Source organism: Oncorhynchus tshawytscha, linkage group LG11, assembly GCF_018296145.1.
Source record: "Oncorhynchus tshawytscha isolate Ot180627B linkage group LG11, Otsh_v2.0, whole genome shotgun sequence".
In the NCBI taxonomy this organism is placed as follows: domain Eukaryota; kingdom Metazoa; phylum Chordata; class Actinopteri; order Salmoniformes; family Salmonidae; genus Oncorhynchus; species Oncorhynchus tshawytscha.
Genome location: NC_056439.1, coordinates 23,178,113 through 23,197,350, shown reverse-complemented (window position 1 = coordinate 23,197,350; position 19,238 = coordinate 23,178,113). Strand labels below are relative to the sequence as shown.

The window sequence follows — 19,238 nt, the reverse complement described above, 5'->3', positions numbered from 1 at the left end:
CAGGACAAAGAAACATTTATAAAAACAAAAACACTAACAAAAATTGCATACATTAACAAATCTCACACTTCACAATCCACAGAATTTACAGACAAACTTAAGGGAGGTTCAGGCAACTATTTTTAAAAAGGGAGTACAAGCATGCAAATCGACAAGTACACTATATGAAGAGAAACTGCAACAAATTTTACCCTATTAAAATGAATGTGGAAACCAAGGTTTACCCTGGACCGTACCAAAACTTCCTCATACTCTTGGTCTTCCTGATTGTCATCCTCGTTCTCATCATCATCATCATCTGGCTCAGGCAGATCCTCTTCATCATCTAACTCGGCCAATAGCGTGTTAGCGCGACAACTGTCCAGGAAGTCTGCAGGAAGAGGACTCAAGTGTGAGGTCTCACTAGAAACTCTGATCATCATGCACTTCCCCGAGAAAGTGCTAGCCAAATGTATGAGGAGTCAAGATGTGTCAAATGTTAACATGGATGTTAGGCAGTAGAAACACGTTAAATGTTGAAGAAGCTGAGGAGTAGTTTAGGAGGAGAAAAGAGATTTATAATATGTATATAACATAGGAATAATAATAATAGTAAGTCTAGTATAGCCTACCATAGAGGGAAAACTCAGCTTCCTGACCAGTGTCGCTCTCACTAGACGTAGAGGTCAGGCTGGTGGTCAGAGTGTTACTGAGCAACTGGCCAACCGACAAACCTGTGGTTGCCGTGGCTACATTATTGCTGCTGGTTACTATGGATGTGGACATTGTAACAGTTGAGGTGGTGCCAGTGGTTGTGAGGTTAGGAAAGCTCTGTGCACCCATGAGAGGAGAAGCTGCAAACAAACAAAAACCAAAAATGCGATTAGTTCCCAAACAGAAAAAGAAGCAGGTATTATTTTTGACTGGTTCCAGTTCAAACAATGCTGGTTGTTCTTCTACCACTACACATGCTGGTTGTCCTTCTACCACTACACATGCTTGTCACATTCAAGCCTCAGTCAGCATCTTCTGACCACTGGAAGTCATGTTGAGTAAATAAAATGTCAACATTATAAAATGATCCACTGCTCACTATTTCTATAGCTCTATTTAAGGATGACAAAAAAATGGAAATTGAATAAATTTTAGTAATGCACTGTCAGCAAAGTAAAAAAAAACTAAAAAAAACATTAGATTCTCCTTGGTTTAACGAAATAGCTTAATATTAGAGCAAAGACAAACAAAAACACATCAGCACAAAAGCAACAACACCACTCTTATATGTGAAGCCAGTAGTTATTCTGGTCTAGATGAGTGACTGTTTTGATCCTTCCCTTTGTGTGGTGATCAGATTAGCAATCAAATTATCAATATTGAGCACAACGTAAAACATTTAGCATATTTTGCGACATGTGCATTCACAGTACTTGTTCAAACATTACACGTGTCCTTGCAATGTAAAATTAACAACTACTCCAGGTTGTAAACATTTTAGAATTTATTATTGTACTAGCTGAAGCTAAACTCCAATTTTATGTAAAAGTGTTAGCAAATCTCAAACCGAAGTTAGAAGGCTCCTTCTACAAGTCATGCCAATCATAGCCGGCTGGACAGTGGTCCCTTTATGTGCATTGAAGGCTGAGGAGAACTGAAGGCTGAGGGCTGTGTATCCCATGCATTCCTGGCCTGCAGACAGTAGAGGCTGAATACTCACTTGCAGTGCTCATGACATTTCGTCCCAGTGTGTTGGTGTTGTTGTCGCTGCTGCTGCGACTCAGGTTCATGTTGTTGGTGGCATTGGTGCGGGACATGTTGGGAGCCCTCCTCACAAACGATTCCATGAGGCTGGCCTCCCGTGACGACAGGTTGGGCACGCTGGCGCTGGAGCTCATGGGTGCGCTGGCCGCCAGCAGAGAGCTAACGGACAGACGGGCGCTGGCCGCAGAACATAGAGGCCTCTGGGAAGCCGTCTCCTTACTGGAGGACTCGGACACCGAGCTGACGTCAGGCGAGCTGACGCTGACTAGTGCCATGGAGATGGACGTGGCATCTACAGCCTCTTGCCTGTCCGCGCCCGCTTTCCGCTCGCCGCCCTCAGCAGTTAACGTGCTAGACACGCATTCAGCCTCGGATGACAGTACCACAATGGGCTCTTGGCCTTCTGCCCCGATGGTGCCACCACTGACCCCTAGGACCCCCCCCAGCAGGCTCTCGGCCCGGCGCTCTACCTTGGTGGAGCTGAGACTGATATCGCTGCTGCTGGCCACGCTACACACCGAGCTGCTACTGCCCTTCCGGCTTGAAGAGCTGGCCCCTGCAGCCGAGGAGGAGCCGCCCTTGTCCGGACAGTTATTTTTCACCAGGCTGCTCCAGGACTGCGCTGTGCCTGAAACAGTGGATGAGACAGGTTTGGGTGATGGCGCAGACTCAGGGTCGTACCCTGGCGCAAGCTTGAGGTCAAATTTTCCTTCAGCACCCATACGGTAAGAGTTTGAGCCACCAGCATCCCAGGTGACATCAATCCAGCCTGGAAAGGGATATGAATGTTGTGAGACCCAGCAGAGAGCAGACAGCAAGTCAAGACAGCAGCACAGCTTGACACTGGACCAGATACCTTTGTTTATGACAAATGACAGGTGGGCTGTATACAACTTCAGACTAATTCAACAGCATGCCATTCTATGCAGCTATGCTGAAGCTGATAGTATGTTTAGCATATTGCTGAATAGTTAAATCAATGGCCAGTCTAATTGAGATATTGGTTGTCTTAACAATACTGTATGGTCTAGTACTCTGGTCCAGGTGAAGCAATCAGATAGAAATCATGAGTTACAGAAAATGACAAGCAAAGTAGAATTTTGCAAATGCGAAGCTAAAAGCCACCTGAGAAAAAGGAACTGAAGAATATTTTTGTCAATCTAAATATAATATAGTTGCAATGGAGTGAGTCTATTCAGTGCCTGCAAATTGTGACATCAACATGCACTTAGTTGATTGATGGAGACAATTAGTCAAAAAGTATTTAAACACATGGCTACCCAGAGATCTAACAGATAGCTTCAAGTACGAAAAGGTTACCTGATACGTTGGGGGAGAGGGTTGCACTTCAAATTAGCAAACTAATAACAAAAGGGTATAATGGTAGTGACAGTTTTGCAAGTTTAGTGAAATACGTAAAATGATCATGAGTGGTTTTAAAAGATGTTCGGCATACAGAGAGATAGGTAACATGTGATGCTTTTCAGGCCCTTGTATTTAATAATGTGGCCAGAAAAGCAAGAGCCCAATATAATGCAGTCTAGTCACACAGCAGAGCAGTAGCACTGACTTAGATCAACCACTAGACTGCTCTGTAGTTAAAGTGCTTGTGAAGGTTATTATTTATTCTTCATTAACAAATAATGGCCTTGTTTCCCGATTGGATTGGAGAAGAGTAAGTAATAGGCCGGTAGCGGGAGGTCAGAAGCAGAAGAGAAAGTAGGAAAGTAACAGCCTTTAGTGGGAAAGCCATGAAAAGAAAACACTGTCCCCGTTTAGAACTGTGTAGTAGCACCGGCCACCGACCACCTGTACAATGTCTTGTAAAGACCTTGTTTCTGAAGTTACTGATCAGGGTTAAGGCACAGATGTTATGTAAGCGCAAACATTATATTAGGACATAATGAACAACTGTTGGTTGATTTCTTTCAGACCAACTAGACCCTCAGTATTTAACATACAAAAGTGAGACGAGAGAGTTAGTAAAAAAGGAGATTTGGGTTAAAGGGCAATTCCGCCACTTTCAACCTCCTATTCATTATTTCCAGCACCATACCGATGTCTACATATGTGAAAATGTCATGTTTCGATGCTCTGTAGTTAAAAAGGTCATAAAAAAATGCTTCTGTGACATCAAAGGGTAAGAATAAAAGTTTTTAAAAAGACAGTGTATTTCAAAACCTGCAATGAGTTTCAGGCCAGAAGGAGGGAATGTTATTGCCCCCACGTCACCGTGAATCTCAGTGTTCGAAAATCACTTAAAATGTTTACATTTTAATTGGGTAGAACGTTTTAAAAACTATATTTTTTTCCAACAAAAATTAGAAATGCACCGTTTTCACGTATGTAGACACTGGTATTGTGCTAGAGATAATGAAAACGAGGTTGAAAAGTGGTGGATTGCCCTTTAAGATGTACTAAAAGGCCCCTCAAAGCATGTAAATGCACTTGATGTTCACAATTTGTACAACAAAAACATGGTCTACCATATTTGTATCAATGACTCCATTGTTACTAGTTTTTGCACATCCTATGTTCAATAGCCATAGTTACGCAGCCCGATTCCTCATGCGATGATGGGTGACATATGGGTTTATTCTGGGATAAAGCTCTGCATTATGTCCTGCTTTAGCAGTTTAAACATGCATCATCATGTCAGTCGACTAAGTCCCTTAAGAATATTCCCTTTTTTCATAGAAAAACAAAAGCTTTCTATGCAAGCTGTGTGTATGGGGGTTCAGTTCCACACACAGGGACATTATATTAGATGGTGTGGGCTTAGGTTGTAGTAGAGTTTTACCGTTATGGGCCTCCCCCGTCACCGTACCCTCTCCTGCTGGGTTGCCATCCTGGTCTCTCCACTTCCAGTCGATGCCCCGCACCACGCGCGCCCCTGGCACGATGTACTTCATCACCTGGGAGCGGAACAGACGCCTCTGCCTGCGGAGATTGGCCTCTGCCTCCTTCACTGCTTTACCTGTGGAAGGGAGAAGGGTCAGATTGCTTGGAGTCATTAAAATCAAATGAATAATTATTCATAAACATACTACACTGAACAAAAATATAAAAACGCAACAAGTGTTGGTCCCATGTTCCATGAGCGGAAATAAAATATCCCACAAATGTTTCTCACGTACAAAAAGCTTATTTCTCTCAAATGTTGTGCACAAATGTGTTTACATCCCTGTTAGTCAGCTTTCCAAGATAATCCATCTGACAGGTGTGGCATGTCAAGAAGCTGACTAAAACAGCATGATCATTACACAGTTCCACCTTGTGCTGGGGACAATAAAAGGCAACATTTGCAGTTGTCACACAATGCCACAGATTTTTCATGTTGAGGGAGCGTGCAATTGGCATGCTGACTGCAGGAAAGTCCATCAGAGCTGTTGCCAGAGAATTCAATGTTCATTTCTCTACCATAAGCCGCCTTTAACATCATTTTAGAGAATTTAGCAGTACATCCAACCGGCCACACAACCACAGACCACGTGTATGGCGGTGTGTGGATGAGCGGTTTGCTGATGAATGAATGTTTGTCAACATTCTGAACAGAGTGCCCCGTGGTGGCGGTGGGGTTATGGTATGGGCAGGCATAAGCTACAGACAACGAACCCAATTGCATTTTACTGATAGCAATTTCAATGCACCGTGACGAGATCCTGAGGACCATTGTCATGCCATTCATCTGCCGCCATCACCTCATGTTTCAGCATTATAATGCACAACCCCATGTCGTAAGAATCTGTACACAATTCCTGGAAGCTGAAAATATCCCAGGTTTTCCATGGCCTGCATTCTCACCAGACATGTTACCACCCATTGAGCATGTTTGGGATGCTCTGGCTTGACGTGTACGACAGCATGTTCCAGTTCCCGCCAATATCCAGCAACTTTGCAGAGTGGGACAACATTCCACAGGCCACAATCAACAATCGGATCAACTCTATACAAATGTCGCGCAACATGAGGCAAATGGTGTTCACACCAGAAACGGACTGGTTCTGATCCAGGACCCCTACCTTTTTTTTTTTTAAAGATATCTGTGACCAATAGATTCATATCTGTATTCCCAGTCATGTGAAGTCCATAGATTAGGGCCTAATGAATTTGTATCAATTGACTGATATCCTTATACGTACTCTAACTCAGTAAAATCAATTAAATTGTTGCATGTCGCGTTTATAGTATTTGTTGAATAGACAACCAGTGTCGGCCTCAGCAAAAAGAGTGCTCCTCGCATACACACAGTGCCTTCAGAAAGTACTCACACTCCGACTTTATCCAAATTTTATTTTTACAGCCTGAATTTAAAAATGGAGATGTTGTCACTGGCCTACACACTAAACTTTATGTCAAAGTGGAATTATGATCTTCAAACTTTTTACAAATGAATTAAAAAAAGCTGAAATGTCTCATGTCAAAAAGTATTCAACCCCTTTTTTATGGCAAGCCTAAATAAGTTCACAAGTAAAAATGTGTTTAACAAATCACAAGTGATTTTTGAACAACTACCTCATCTCTGTACCCCACACATACAGACAATTGTAAGGTCCCTCACTAGAGCAGTGAATTCAGATTCAACCACAAAGGCCACAGAGTACTACAGTGTGTGTCATAACACTCATAAAACCTAGCAGTCAAACAGGGAAATGGTTCCAATCGTTTTCCCACCATTCATTTTTCCCATGGGAGGATTTTAGAAACACTAAAATAAGGGCCGTTTCATGTAGACTTCCCTGGCTTTTGATAACCGTGTAGGCGCACAATTGGCCCAGCGTCGTCCGGGTTTGGCCGTCATTGTAAATAAGAATTTGTTCTTAACTGACTTGCCTCGTTAATAAAAGGTTAAATAAAAAATATATTATTTGCCTATATTTACCCCACAAAAATTCTGTTGTGCAAGTTAAATTGACAATACCTGTTAGCAAAAGAGTCAGCAATAGATGTGCTGGAGCTTGCAGAGATTTGTAGTGTGCATGATGTTTAATCTGATGCTAATTAGCGATTTACAACAAAAAAAAATCATCACCTTGTCCGAGAGGTTTAAATAGTTATCAAAACGTCATGCCAGGGTAAGCCTACACAAAGCACATTTTAAGTGTTTCTAAAATCCCCTATGGTGAAAATTTACAGTGGATAAACAATTGGAAGCCTTTCCCTGTTTGTTGGGTAAAATGAAAGCAGACATTGAATATCCCTTTGAACATGGTAAAGTTATTGATTACACTTATGGTATATCAATAAACCCAGTCACTACAAAGATACAGGCATCCCTTCTAACTCAGTTGCCGGAGAGGAAGGAAACCGCTCAGGGATTTCAGGCCAATGGTGACTTTAAAAGGGTTACAGAGTTTAATGGCTGTGATACGAGAAAAGTGAGGATGGATCAACAACATTGTTAAAATCATTAAGTGTTTTGACTGTTCCTTGACAGCACTAGTGCGAGCTTAGACCCCAAAGAGCTAGCAGAAGTAGCAAGGACAAACTCCCTAGATGGAAGAAACCTTGAGGACCCAGGTGCAGACTCTTACCTAGCTGGTCCTCACACACGCCGCTGACGGTGCCGTAGATCTCCAGGCCTGACAGAGACAGGTAGTGGGTCTGCCCACTGGCATTCTTCCCCATCTGCTTGATGCGGATGTGTCTCCAGCCCTGCTTCTCCTCTTTCGAAGGGTCCAGAGGCCAGGTGGCTGTGGACCTTCGACAGGACACAAACTCACAGTCAGAATCAGACTTACAGGTTTAGGGTCTTGAGTTTTTCCTGATGAGAGAGAGTCTCCTGCCCTATGGGCCATTCTGTCTGGGACAAGGCTTACTTACCCTGGCTCGTTGAGGCTGCAGTCATCCACGTGGGTGTACAGACTCATCCAGATCTGGCCGTCTTTGGACACCTGGAACACCCAGTTCCTGAGGGCAGAGCGGCCGTAGCCACGGGCATGGCGCAGGGTGTAGGCCGAGGGGATGACCCACAGGCCCAGGTCGATGGCGAACCACGCGTTCTTATCGTCGTTGGTGTGGCAGTTGAGGGCAGAGCTGTCCCGACTCAGAATGTCCTCCAGTCGGCCGTAGGGCAGGTTACGACCCTCAGAGGAGGTCACTACCACCAGGCCGTAGGCCGCTGGGTTCACCCACTCATAGGCAGTCCTGGAGACACAAAGGAAACACTAGATTAATACAAGGTTGTTTTTCTTACATTGGCTCATAAGCATTAAGCTCACTATCAGGTCTTCGTACATAAAGACAATGGGAGGAGACTTACTTTGCATTGGTGCCAATCCAGTAAACTATTCCGTTCTCGTCAAAGTCATGCTGGTGTCTGAATGTGAAGGTCTGTCCTTCTCTCAGTTTCCTGACGAAGATGAAGGAGGATCTGTCAAAGTCGTACCACTGCTTGGCCACCTGGAGGAGAGAGAGACAAGATTACGTGCATGTTTGAGATGGACTACATTGCAGTCGGAATGCACAGAATCACTGATCTTCAAATCACCTTGCATACTAAATAACTTCTATTATGTGATCAAGACTAGCAATTCTGCACCTCAACTTGCTCAAACTGATCCCCTCAAACACACAGAATGGCAGATAATGAGAGGATGAAACAGGGTTGAAGTACCATCTTGAGGAGGTACTGCTCCAGAGACTCAACGGTGGCCAGGGGCTCCATCTTCAACATGCGCCCTGTGCGGTCGATCAGCGCCGTCTCCCCGGGGGCACGCTCCAGACGGAAACGCAACCTCCTCGTCAGGATCTAACACACGCACACAAAGAATGACGAATCCATTTTACTGACCCTAAGCAATAAACAGGGAGCTGGAACAAACAAACGACTGGTCACCAACACTAGTGTGAGGTGCGGCTGGAGGAGAGACTCACCTGCAGGTTATAGGTGGAGCCTGGGGTGTCATACAGATGCAGAGGTAGCCGCTCAATGGACTCCAGGACTGCTAGTAGTTTGCGGATTAAGGCAACTGCGGGTCGGCTGAATAAGTGGGACAAACCAGGAGATGAGCCACTAACACTTCAAATTTTTTTTTTTTTTTTTTTACAAATCATTTATATTGAAGTCCAAATTATTAGATTACCTTTCATCATCTTCGTTTTCACTGAATGCAGTTTTAAATACATTTATCCTTTCCATTAATGGTTTACAATCATGTTTCATGTCAAGTTCCACACTCTGAAATAGAAAAAAAAAAACAGGAATTGAGCAGGTGTTGGACTAACGACGCAAAATAGTCAGATTCGGGAAGTTTTATTGTCCCAACATTGAGGAAGTTGGATGCCCAGACAGTGTTGAGAACAAGGCTAAGGAAGGAAGAGAAATCTGCAGACCAAATGGATTCCTATATAGTGCACTACTGTTGCCCAAAGGGCCCTGGTGAGAAGTAGTGTACTAAATTGGAAAAAGGGTACCATTTAGAACACATCCAAAATGCCTCAACCATCCATCGATCCCAACCTACTTACATTATTAAGGACTGTAAAAAGTGCTTGAACGAGGCCACTGCTGCACATTTCATATGGGGAGATGGTGTTTTCATCCTTGAGAACCACAATCAAGTTTTCCAGAGCCGTTTTCATCAGGTCTCGCCATGTGTTCTCTCCCTCGATACACTGCAACAGACAAAGCAGTGCATTTAACTTTCACTGTGTCATCAAACCTGTCACCTATAGCTTCAGACAGAACAACCAAGAGAACAAAAACTCCATGTCAGAGTAAGTCAAATAAAAATCTACTCAATCTTATCATTGTAGCGATTTCACTGTAAAATAGTACCGAGTGCTGTTGTGCGAGTGTTCCAAGGAAATTCCCTCACCCCCGCCCGTTGGTATGCATAACGTTATCGGATTGTGATATAAATGAGGTTAGAGTTGATGTGCTTCTGTGTTAGTACCTGTCTGTTGGTATGCAGCTCCCAAGCAGACTCCAGCTGGGTGGCGATGTTTCTCAGGGTGACCACCACCCCCCTGGGCATGTTCTCCACTGCCTTGAAGTGGTCTTCATACAGGTCTCTGGCCACAGTCTTCACCTACATTTAGATTTGACATTTTAGCCATTTAGCAGACGCTCTTATCCAGAGACACTTACAGATCCAGTGCATTCAACTAAGATAGGCAAAACAACCACATAGCGAAACACAGGAACAGACAGGGAGATCTAGTCTCACTGGTAAGGAAAGACTGAAGGGTAACTACAGTATCATAGAACCTAAAATAATGATGACGGCTTAACAACTAGATGGATAATATGTCATGCAGTCTGAAGCAAAAAGACAATCTGTGTCCAAGTTATAAGAGAAAGTTATCTTCTAAATTCAGGGAGAAGGAAGCTGGCTTTAGAGAAAAAAATAATAATACTGAAAAACACTGAACAGCAGACTGACGTCACTGCTAGAAAACAAAACATCCACCTTTTGTTTTGTTTTCTCCAATTTGGATTTGAGCTTCCTTCCTCTCTTTCCAGTCCAGCCGGTAACAAACTCTGACCCTGTACAACGCAAAACAAACAGAAAAGGAACTATTAGAAAGACAATCCCCATAGAATGCAAACCAGACTAAGAACTGGTGCACTTGATGGCTTTCCCCTGGCCATCCCCTCCCCTCATTCTAGCAGAGGATATCCTTTCTATTGATTTACATTTTCCTTATTTAGAAATATGCATTTCTAAATTATTTAGAACACTTAATTACAGAATGAAATACAACATGAAATCTATGACCTATATGCACGGAATCCAAACCAACTGACCTAGTGACGTTTCAGCGGTGAACGAATGCTTGGTGCCCCTATTGGACTCGAACACAAAGCCGGGCAAGTCCTCCTTGAGGATGGTGGCCTGCTGCCCGTCAGAGTTGTGGATGGCGATCTCTCCCTCCTTCAGGCAGGTCAGGGACCAGTTCCCCACCGTCAGCTTGGTGGGACCCAGGGCAGACAGGATGGGCTGGCTAGCTGTCACAGGCTTCACCTGGCTACGGGCACGCTGCAGCTTCTCCAGAAACTCACTACGACTCTCTGGGTGGGAAAACAAGGATATGATGATGTCGTCATTAGCACATTAGACAAATTGGAACATGATGTTGGTTGCGAAATCTCCAGTATCATACTGTTATTCATTCATTTATAACTGCATGTACATAAGTGGAGGGAGCTCATACTGGCCTTATGTCCCAAAGGAGATGAAGAGGAATAAATAGCTAGTTGGGGGAAGTTGAGTCATAACAGTCTAGATATGTAGCTAGGTCTACCTGAGCTGTCAGAGCCTCCCTCGGGGCTGCCGCTGGAATACATGGTGGCCAGCTTGCCGTCCAGGATGAAGCGGAACCATCCGTTGGAGCCGTTGGAGAGCTCCAGGGCTGCAGCGTCGCTCCAGATGTACAGGCAGTCCCTACCCCTGATGACGGACCAGTCACGCCAGTGGTAGGGCTTCCCCTGCTGCACCTCTTTGGCTTCCTCCTGGGGCTCGTCCTCCTGGCAGGACAAAGAGAGACAAACATTTACATTTTAGTCATGAAGCGGACACTTATCCAGAGATAGACTTGAATGATACATTTATATAATAATACATTTGTAGAGTGCTTTTCATTAACATAGACATCAGAAAGCTCCATCTTTGGTCTGACTGCAATGTGGTGTTCTTATTTCACCTTCTCTGGTTTGGACTCCTCCTCGTTCTCGTCGTCTGAAGTGGGTCCGGCCAGAGTGGACACCTTGTTGATGACGCCCAGCCTGGCCAGCTGGTCCAGGAAGACGTCTCCTCCCTTGTCCACCAGGTCTCTGATGATCTGCAGGGCCAGCAGGTGACCGTCATCATCATCCTGTGGCGGAAGAGAGACACCGCAGTTAACTTAGCCTCCAGACACAAGCACTGTGGATGAAACCTGGTGCAACTAGAGAGCTTAACAGGCATCAGGTCAGTGTTGGACGGCGTTGTTAACAGTGGTGGGTCACACACACACACACCTCCTAATCCAGCACAGTGGAACACACACACACAAAGGGATGGATGTCGTGTATTGCCTTACCTCCTGATCCAGCACGGTGGCGGTGATCTCCACTAGCACGGTGGGCAGGTTGTGACCGGTGTCAGAGTCACACACCTCCTTCAGCAGCACCTCACAGCTGTAGTGGATCATCTTCCTGATCAGAGCCAGGCTAGCTTTCCTGGGGGAGAACATGTGTTAATGGCGTTGCATATATCCCTATTGAAATGAAAATACATTCAGGCACTTAGTCATATAAATAGTACTATATACACTACCGTTCAAAAGTATGGGGTCACTTAGAAATGTCCTTGTTTTTTAACTAAAGCACATTTTTTGTCCATTTAAAATAACATCAAATTGATCAGAAATACAGTGTAGACATTGTTAATGTTGTAAATGACTATTGCTGGAAACGGCAGATTTTTTATGTAGTATCTACATAGGCCCATTATCAGCAACCATCACTCCTGTGTTCCAATGGCACATTGTGTTAGCTAATCCAAGTTTATCGTTTTAAAAGGCTAATTGCTCTTTAGAAAACCCCTTTTGCAATTATGTTAGCACAGCTGAAAACTGTTGTTCTGATTAAAGAAGCAATAAAACTGGCCTTCTTTAGACTAGTTGAGTATCTGGAGCATCAGCATTTGTGGGTTCAATTACAGGCTCAAAATGCCCAGAAACAAATAACTTTCTTCTGAAACTCACCAGTCTATTCTTGTTCTGAGAAATGAAGGCTATTCCATGCGAGAAATTGCCAAGAAACCGAAGATCTCATACAACACTGTGTACTACTCCCTTCAAACGGGCTCTAACCAGAATGGAAAGAGTGGGAGGCCCCGGTGCACAACTGAGCAAAAGGACAAGTACATTAGTGTCTAGTTAGAGAAACAGACACCTCACAAGTCCTCAACTGGCAGCTTCATTAAATAGTACCCAAAACACCAGTCTCAACATCAACAGTGAAGGGAGTAGTACACAGCATTGTACAAGATCTTCAGTTCTTTGTGTCTGGCCATTTTGAGCCTGTAATCGAACCCACAAATTCTGATGCTCCAAATACTCAACTAGTCTAAAGAAGGCCAGTTTTAATGCTTCTTTAATCAGCATAACCATTTTCAGCTGTGCTAACATAATTGCAAAAGGGTTTTCTAATGAACAATTAGCCTTTTAAAATTATAAACTTGAATTAGCTAACACAACAACGTGCCATTGGAACACAGGAGTGATGGTCACTGATAATGGCCTCTGTACGTATATGTAGATATTCGATCAAAATGAAATCTGCCATTTCCAGCTACAATAGTAATTTACAGCATTAACAATGTTTACACGGTATTTCTGATCAATTTGATGTTATTTTAAATGGACAAATTTTTTGCTTTTCTTTCAAAAACAAGCAAATTCCTAAGTGACCCCAAACTTTTGAACGGTAGTGTATTTCTATGAGCTTAGACAACTCATACAGTAACAAGAGCATTTTGTCTTGTGTGGGTGGGAGGGATAAGTATAACATGTGTTTGAGTCAATCATCCTAGTCATTGGTAACATTCTAATGATTTTATGTTGCATAGAACACACTGGTAACGTTACAGTACATTTATATGGACCTTGGGTCGATAGGTCAAATGATTCTCAAAGTCACCTAATAGAAGGTAGCATGGTTTGCTGAAAGGTTTGTGCAAATACTGGTAGCAGTCTCTTCAAGTAGATTGGGGCCATCTCCGGGTCTCCTTTGGGTTCGCTGCCCTCCTCCTCCTCCTTGTTCGCATCTTTCTTTTTCTTGTCCTCTCCTTTGTTAACGGGGCACATCCAGTCTCCTACAGAACAGAACACAACAGGTTGTCACATAACCACTGTCCTTGTTTTCAGATAAAGAACATGATATGGGTCACTTATAACCAAGTTTTTTTTACTGGCAGTCAGATAACCCAGCTGCTATGTCCATTTGTTGCGGTGGTGGAAAAAGTTCAAATGTCATACTTGAGTCATTTTCTGTTAAGTTATCTTTACTTTTACTCAAGCAAAAGTAACCCAGTAAAATACTAGTTGAGTAAAAGTATTGGGTTTTAAATATACTTAAGTATCAAAAGTAAATGTAATTACTAAAATATACTTAAGTATCAAAAGCAAAACAAAGTATAAATCATTTCATATTCTTTACATTAAGCAAACCAGATGGCACCATTTTCTTTTTTTATTTACAGATAGCCAGGGGCAACACTTAGACAACATTTACAAATTAAGCATTTGTGTTTAGTAAGTCACTAGATCAGAGGCAGTAGGGATTTGTTTTTCTTGGTAAGTATGTGAATTGGACCCTTGCCCTGCTAAGCATTTAAAATGTAACGAGTACTTTTGAGGGTCATGGAAAATATATGGAGTAAAAAGTACATTTTATTATTTAGGAATGTAGTGAAGTAAAAGTTGTCAAAAATATAAATAAAATAAAAAACTAAAAAAACTAAAAGTATTTATACTTCAGCACTTTAAACCACTGGTTTGTTGTTTGCTCGTTGTTTCTTATGTATATATGTAACTTCAAAATCATTTCCTCCTCAAGGACAATAATAAACATCAACCAATCAACTCGAAAATCATTGGAAGGTGTGATTATGTTCATATATTATAACTCACCAGGAGACTGGAGGATGGCTACAACCTCACTGTGGCCACGCTCCCTGGCTTTATCCAGGGGAGTTTTCCCATCTTCATCTCGAAGGTCAGGGTTGGCACCATGTCGCAGTAGAGTCTAGAGACACAGACAGCGATGTTTACTAAGGCAGCATGCATAGGGTCTAACTGTACACTATTTACACAAAAGTATGTGGACCCCCTTCAAATTTGTGGATTTGGCTATTTCAGCCACACCCGTTGAGTACACAGCGATGCAATGTCCATAGACAAACATTGGCAGTAGAATGGCCTAACTGAAGAGCTCAGTGATGTTCAACGTGGCACCATCATAAGATGCCACCTTCCCAACAAGTCAGTTCTTCAAATTTCCAGTCAACTGTAAGTGCCGTTATTGTGAAGTGGAAACGTCTAGGAACAACAACGGCTCAGCCGTGAAGTGGTAGGCCACACAAGCTCACAGAACGGGACCACCGAGTGCTAAAGTTTTTTTGTCTGTCCTTGGTTGCAACACTCACTACTGAGTTCCAAGCTGCCTCTGGAAGCAATGTCAACACAATAACTGTTTGTCAGGAGCTTCATGAAAATGGTTTCCATGGCTGAGCAACCACACACAAGCCTAAGATCACCATGCGCAATGCCAGACGTCGGCAGGAGTTGTGTAAAGCTTGCAGCCATTGGACTCGGGAGCAGTGGAAATGCGTTCTCTGGAGTGATGAATCACGCTTCACCTTCTGGCAGTCCGACGGACTGGGTTTGGCGGATGCCAGGAGAACACTACCTGCCCCAATGCATAGTGCAAACTAACGTTTGGGGGAGGAGGGTTAATGGTCTGGGGTTGTTTTTCATGGTTCGGTCTAAACCTCTTCGTTCCAGTGAAGGGAAACCTTAACGCTACAGCATACAATGACATTCTAGACAATTCTGTGCTTCCAATTTTGTGGCAATAGTTTGGGGAAGGCCCTTTCCTGTTTCAGCATGACAATGCCCCTATGCCCAAAGCGAGGTCATTACAGAAATGGTTTGTTGACATCGGTGTGAAAGAACTTGGTCTACACAAAGCCCTGACCTCAACCCCATCGAACACCTTTGGGATGAATTGAACTGTGAGCCAGGCCTAAATGCACAACATCAGTGTCCGACCTTAATAATCCTACCCGCAGCAATGTTCCAACATCTAGTTGAAAGCCTTCCCAGAAGGTTGGAGGCTCTTATAGCTGCAAAGGGGGACCAACTCTCTAATAATGTCCATGATTTGGAATGAGATGCTTGATGAGCACGTCTCCACATACTTTTGGTCATGTAGTGTATTTCCAAACAACATATAGAGAAGGATTGAGTGCGCACGCACTGTGATTTATTTACATTAATTGAAATCAACATAAACCAGCGCCCAACATTCCGGCTCCTGGGCCTTTGTCAAGGGGGTTATATCCTTCCTGTTTGGCCCTGTCCGGGGGTGTCCTCGATGGGGCCACAGTGTCTCCTGACCCCTCCTGTCTCAGCCTCCAGTATTTATGCTGTAGTAGTTTATGTGTCGGGGGGCTAGGGTCAGTTTGTTATATCTGGAGTACCTCTCCTGTCCTATTCGGTGTCCTGTGTGAATCTAAGTGTGCGTTCTCTAATTCTCTCTTTCTCTCTCGGAGGACCTGAGCCCCAGGACTACCTGACATGATGACTCCTTGCTGTCCCCAGTCCACCTGACCGTGCTGCTGCTCCAGTTTCAACTGTTCTGCCTTATTATTATACGACCATGCTGGTCATTTATGAACATTTGAACATCTTGGCCATGTTCTGTTATAATCTCCACCCGGCACAGCCAGAAGAGGACTGGCCACCCCACATAGCCTGGTTCCTCTCTAGGTTTCTTCCTAGGTTTTGGCCTTTCTAGGGAGTTTTTCCTAGCCACCGTGCTTCTACACCTGCATTGCTTGCTGTTTGGGGTTTTAGGCTGGGTTTCTGTACAGCACTTTGAGATATCAGCTGATGTACGAAGGGCTATATAAATAAATTTGATTTGGATGTTGGTCAAAAACAGAGCATCAGAAGATAATTCCTATGAGGGTTAAAGAAAGCATAGCTACCTTTGCTACTTGAGGCCGCCCGAAACAGGCAGCGTAATGGAGGGAGGAGGACCTCTGACCTCGGTTGACATCAGCACCTCTCTCACACAGGAACTCAACCTGGGACACCAACCACAACAAACAGGGGTTATTCAACATGGTCCAGGCAAAGGAACACTTTTAAAAACAGCAAATAGGAATGTCTCTTATTAAAACTAGTCCACGCAGTCCTTCCTAGTCTATTTTCTTCTGTTTGGAGCCTAAAGAATACAAGGTGTTTTGTAAGACAGACCTGGTTTCGAGGTGACAAACAAGCAATTATTAAACCAAACCCTAGTAGTCAGGCTGCATTAGGCCACATTATGGATACACAGCATTCATTAATGTTTATGCTGCTGTTTGTTGCTATGGACACCTTGAGAGCCTTGAGCACTTCCTGGTTGTGAACAGCTTTGTTCTTGCAGCTCAACAGGGAGGAGATACTGTCCTTAATTTCCTGGGCACAATGAGCCATTCTGTTCTGTTCCCATGCATAATGGCCACCATAATGCACAGGGTAAACTATTAGAATTACCCTGTAAAGAGATGGAGGGATACAGACTCAAGTCTAAAAATAACAGCTAACATCTTACCATTTCCTGTGTGCCAAACGCAGAGGCCCAGTTCAAAAGAGTCTGCCCAACGTCATCCATGAAATTCACTTCAAAAGCTGAAACAAGGGAATGATTTCGGGGAATTGACAAAGCGTGCACGCCATCATAAACATGATACATCTACCATTATACAAACAAAAGGCTGAAATGAATGAGGGAAAAGGGCACCATTCCACCTGATTGGACAAGCTTCCTCTGCCACAACCCCCTGTAGCCTCCAGACAGAAACACCACATGGTGTTAATAACAAAGGTATATTTTGGTTATCACTACGGCAACATCCTCCAGGAACAATAAACAACCTGATATTTACATTTAGTTATTAAGAAGAGGAGAAAGAATAAAACATAGGATGTCAGCTTCCCAAATGGTGCCCTATTCCCTTTATAGTGCATAACCTTTGACCCTATATCCACCCACCCCCGGTGTCGATTGCGTCGATGAGCGCATCTGTGTCTTTGCTGCGGATACAGTCGATGAGCTGTCGGTGGGAGCGCTCCCCGGAGCTGTCCAGCCGTCGCAGGCCCGGGATGCGTCCTGTTGTGCCAGCGGTGGATTTAGGCAGAGCCTTGCGGCCCTCGAACAGCAGCACCAGCAGCAGGTCCACCAGACGCATGGTGTCCAGAACACAGCGTTCATCCCCCTGCAGGGCACTCTCCATTGAGTCAGGCAGCGCAGAGCGCAGAAGATCCTACACACACACACACAGGAAACACACAGGCGCACACACACACACAGGGAGGAGGCAAAACAAAAACACAGCTGTAAATTATTACCCCAATCCATTACTCTCCTACGCTAGCCATTCTCACTTCATCATAGCTCTCATTACAATACAGGGCTCGTTACTGAAATATTCTGAAACTGGATCCTTTCCAAGGTTGTTTGTTTGTTATTACCGTTAGCTTTTAAGATATTGCAGTTCATACATTAACATTGTGCCAATAAAATTGTTTTGGAATAAATTATTAATTCTTACTAATACAGAAATGTGTCCCAGAGGGCACACAACACCAAACACAGCTACCAATTTGGCAGCAAATCAAACTGCAATAAGTTGTCAAGGCTAGGGACTTCATTTAAAAAGCATTCTAATAAAACTCCTCTCAGGGTGTAGTGCCTTTGAGATTTGGGATGGTCCTTGAAGATTACATTTCAGAAAGGGTATATTGGACCAATTTGTTTTGTAACTGTGTATATTAAAAAAAACAAGACCAATTGTAAAATGTCCTTACATGAGTGACGAGGGGAGAACCTCTGCACAGGGTGGAGAGCAGGCTGACGATGGTGGACACCTGGTTGCTGAGTTTGGAATCAGCGACTGTGGGTTGGGCCCCAGTGGAGGTCCGGCCTGGCTTACTGGTGGAGGAGGGGCCGGAGACAGTGCCTCCTGCAGCAGCCATCCGGGACAGCAGCTCTTCTGTCAGCCCGTGCTTGGCCAGAGGCGCCGGGTCCACCCCTCGACGGGTGAAGCGGTCCGCCAGAGAGGCAAAGCAGCGCAGAGCCCCGTCAGACACCTGTGGATCAACGGGTTGCATTTTAAATCAATAGAAACGGAATCAACCAGACCTTTGAGCTTCTTTCCGATGATAATGGAGTCAATTTATATACTACTTTTCTAGAACATCAGAGTATTTATATGGTAAAGGGAAAACATCCATCCACCACCAATGTGTATGGATGCCTCCCCCCACCGATGATTCTTGAGTGGGTGTTCTATTCACCTGGTGGTCCTCGTGTTTGAGTAGGCTGGAGAGGGACTCCACGCAGGTCTCCAGAGAGGAGTCCTGGGGCTCCATCTTGCTGCACAGGCGAGACACCACAGCCATGGCGGAGTGCAGGGTGTCCTTATGGACCAGATGACCGCTGTCCCGGATGAAGCTAAGCACACAGTTCAGACCCCCAGCCTCAAACACTGCTCCAGACTCCCTGGTACAGATCAGCTCCAGCACCTGAAATGGCACCACAAACACAAGTTCAGCCAACAAAATAATACATTCATTATTGATCATTTACGGCGTTATTTTATGGTGTGTGGTCAATCTCACTATGGCCTGTACACAGCACCCGACTACTTTTGAGAGTGAGCATGTTCTCTATTATTCTACAACAAATATAAGCCCTTCCTCAAACATATATACTTGTTGTGTACACTACAGATAGAGGA

At 44.1% G+C, this 19,238-nt stretch overlaps 1 protein-coding gene across 6 annotated transcripts in view; it reads right to left on the bottom strand.

Annotated features, from left to right (window-relative positions):
* hectd1 (HECT domain containing 1) overlaps positions 1-19,238 on the bottom strand; it is a 28,834-nt gene that overhangs the window by 6,370 nt on the left and 3,226 nt on the right. For 3 of the 6 annotated variants that reach the window (XM_042329932.1, XM_024412845.2, XM_024412842.2), the window contains exons 4-27: positions 18,796-19,023; positions 18,307-18,588; positions 17,492-17,762; positions 17,051-17,127; positions 16,440-16,538; positions 14,359-14,473; positions 13,367-13,541; positions 11,764-11,902; positions 11,386-11,556; positions 10,987-11,209; positions 10,490-10,753; positions 10,152-10,228; positions 9,636-9,770; positions 9,208-9,354; positions 8,823-8,917; positions 8,614-8,719; positions 8,354-8,488; positions 8,000-8,139; positions 7,561-7,884; positions 7,272-7,438; positions 4,538-4,714; positions 1,694-2,506; positions 612-833; positions 192-370 (exon numbers count right to left, since the gene is read on the bottom strand). In XM_042329932.1, coding sequence (XP_042185866.1) covers positions 192-370; positions 612-833; positions 1,694-2,506; positions 4,538-4,714; positions 7,272-7,438; positions 7,561-7,884; positions 8,000-8,139; positions 8,354-8,488; positions 8,614-8,719; positions 8,823-8,917; positions 9,208-9,354; positions 9,636-9,770; positions 10,152-10,228; positions 10,490-10,753; positions 10,987-11,209; positions 11,386-11,556; positions 11,764-11,902; positions 13,367-13,541; positions 14,359-14,473; positions 16,440-16,538; positions 17,051-17,127; positions 17,492-17,762; positions 18,307-18,588; positions 18,796-19,023 — 4,761 coding nt within the window. The remainder of the gene's footprint in view (positions 1-191; positions 371-611; positions 834-1,693; positions 2,507-4,537; positions 4,715-7,271; positions 7,439-7,560; positions 7,885-7,999; positions 8,140-8,353; positions 8,489-8,613; positions 8,720-8,822; positions 8,918-9,207; positions 9,355-9,635; positions 9,771-10,151; positions 10,229-10,489; positions 10,754-10,986; positions 11,210-11,385; positions 11,557-11,763; positions 11,903-13,366; positions 13,542-14,358; positions 14,474-16,439; positions 16,539-17,050; positions 17,128-17,491; positions 17,763-18,306; positions 18,589-18,795; positions 19,024-19,238) is intronic. The other 3 variants (XM_024412844.2, XM_024412843.2, XM_024412847.2) reach the window with 3 other exon arrangements.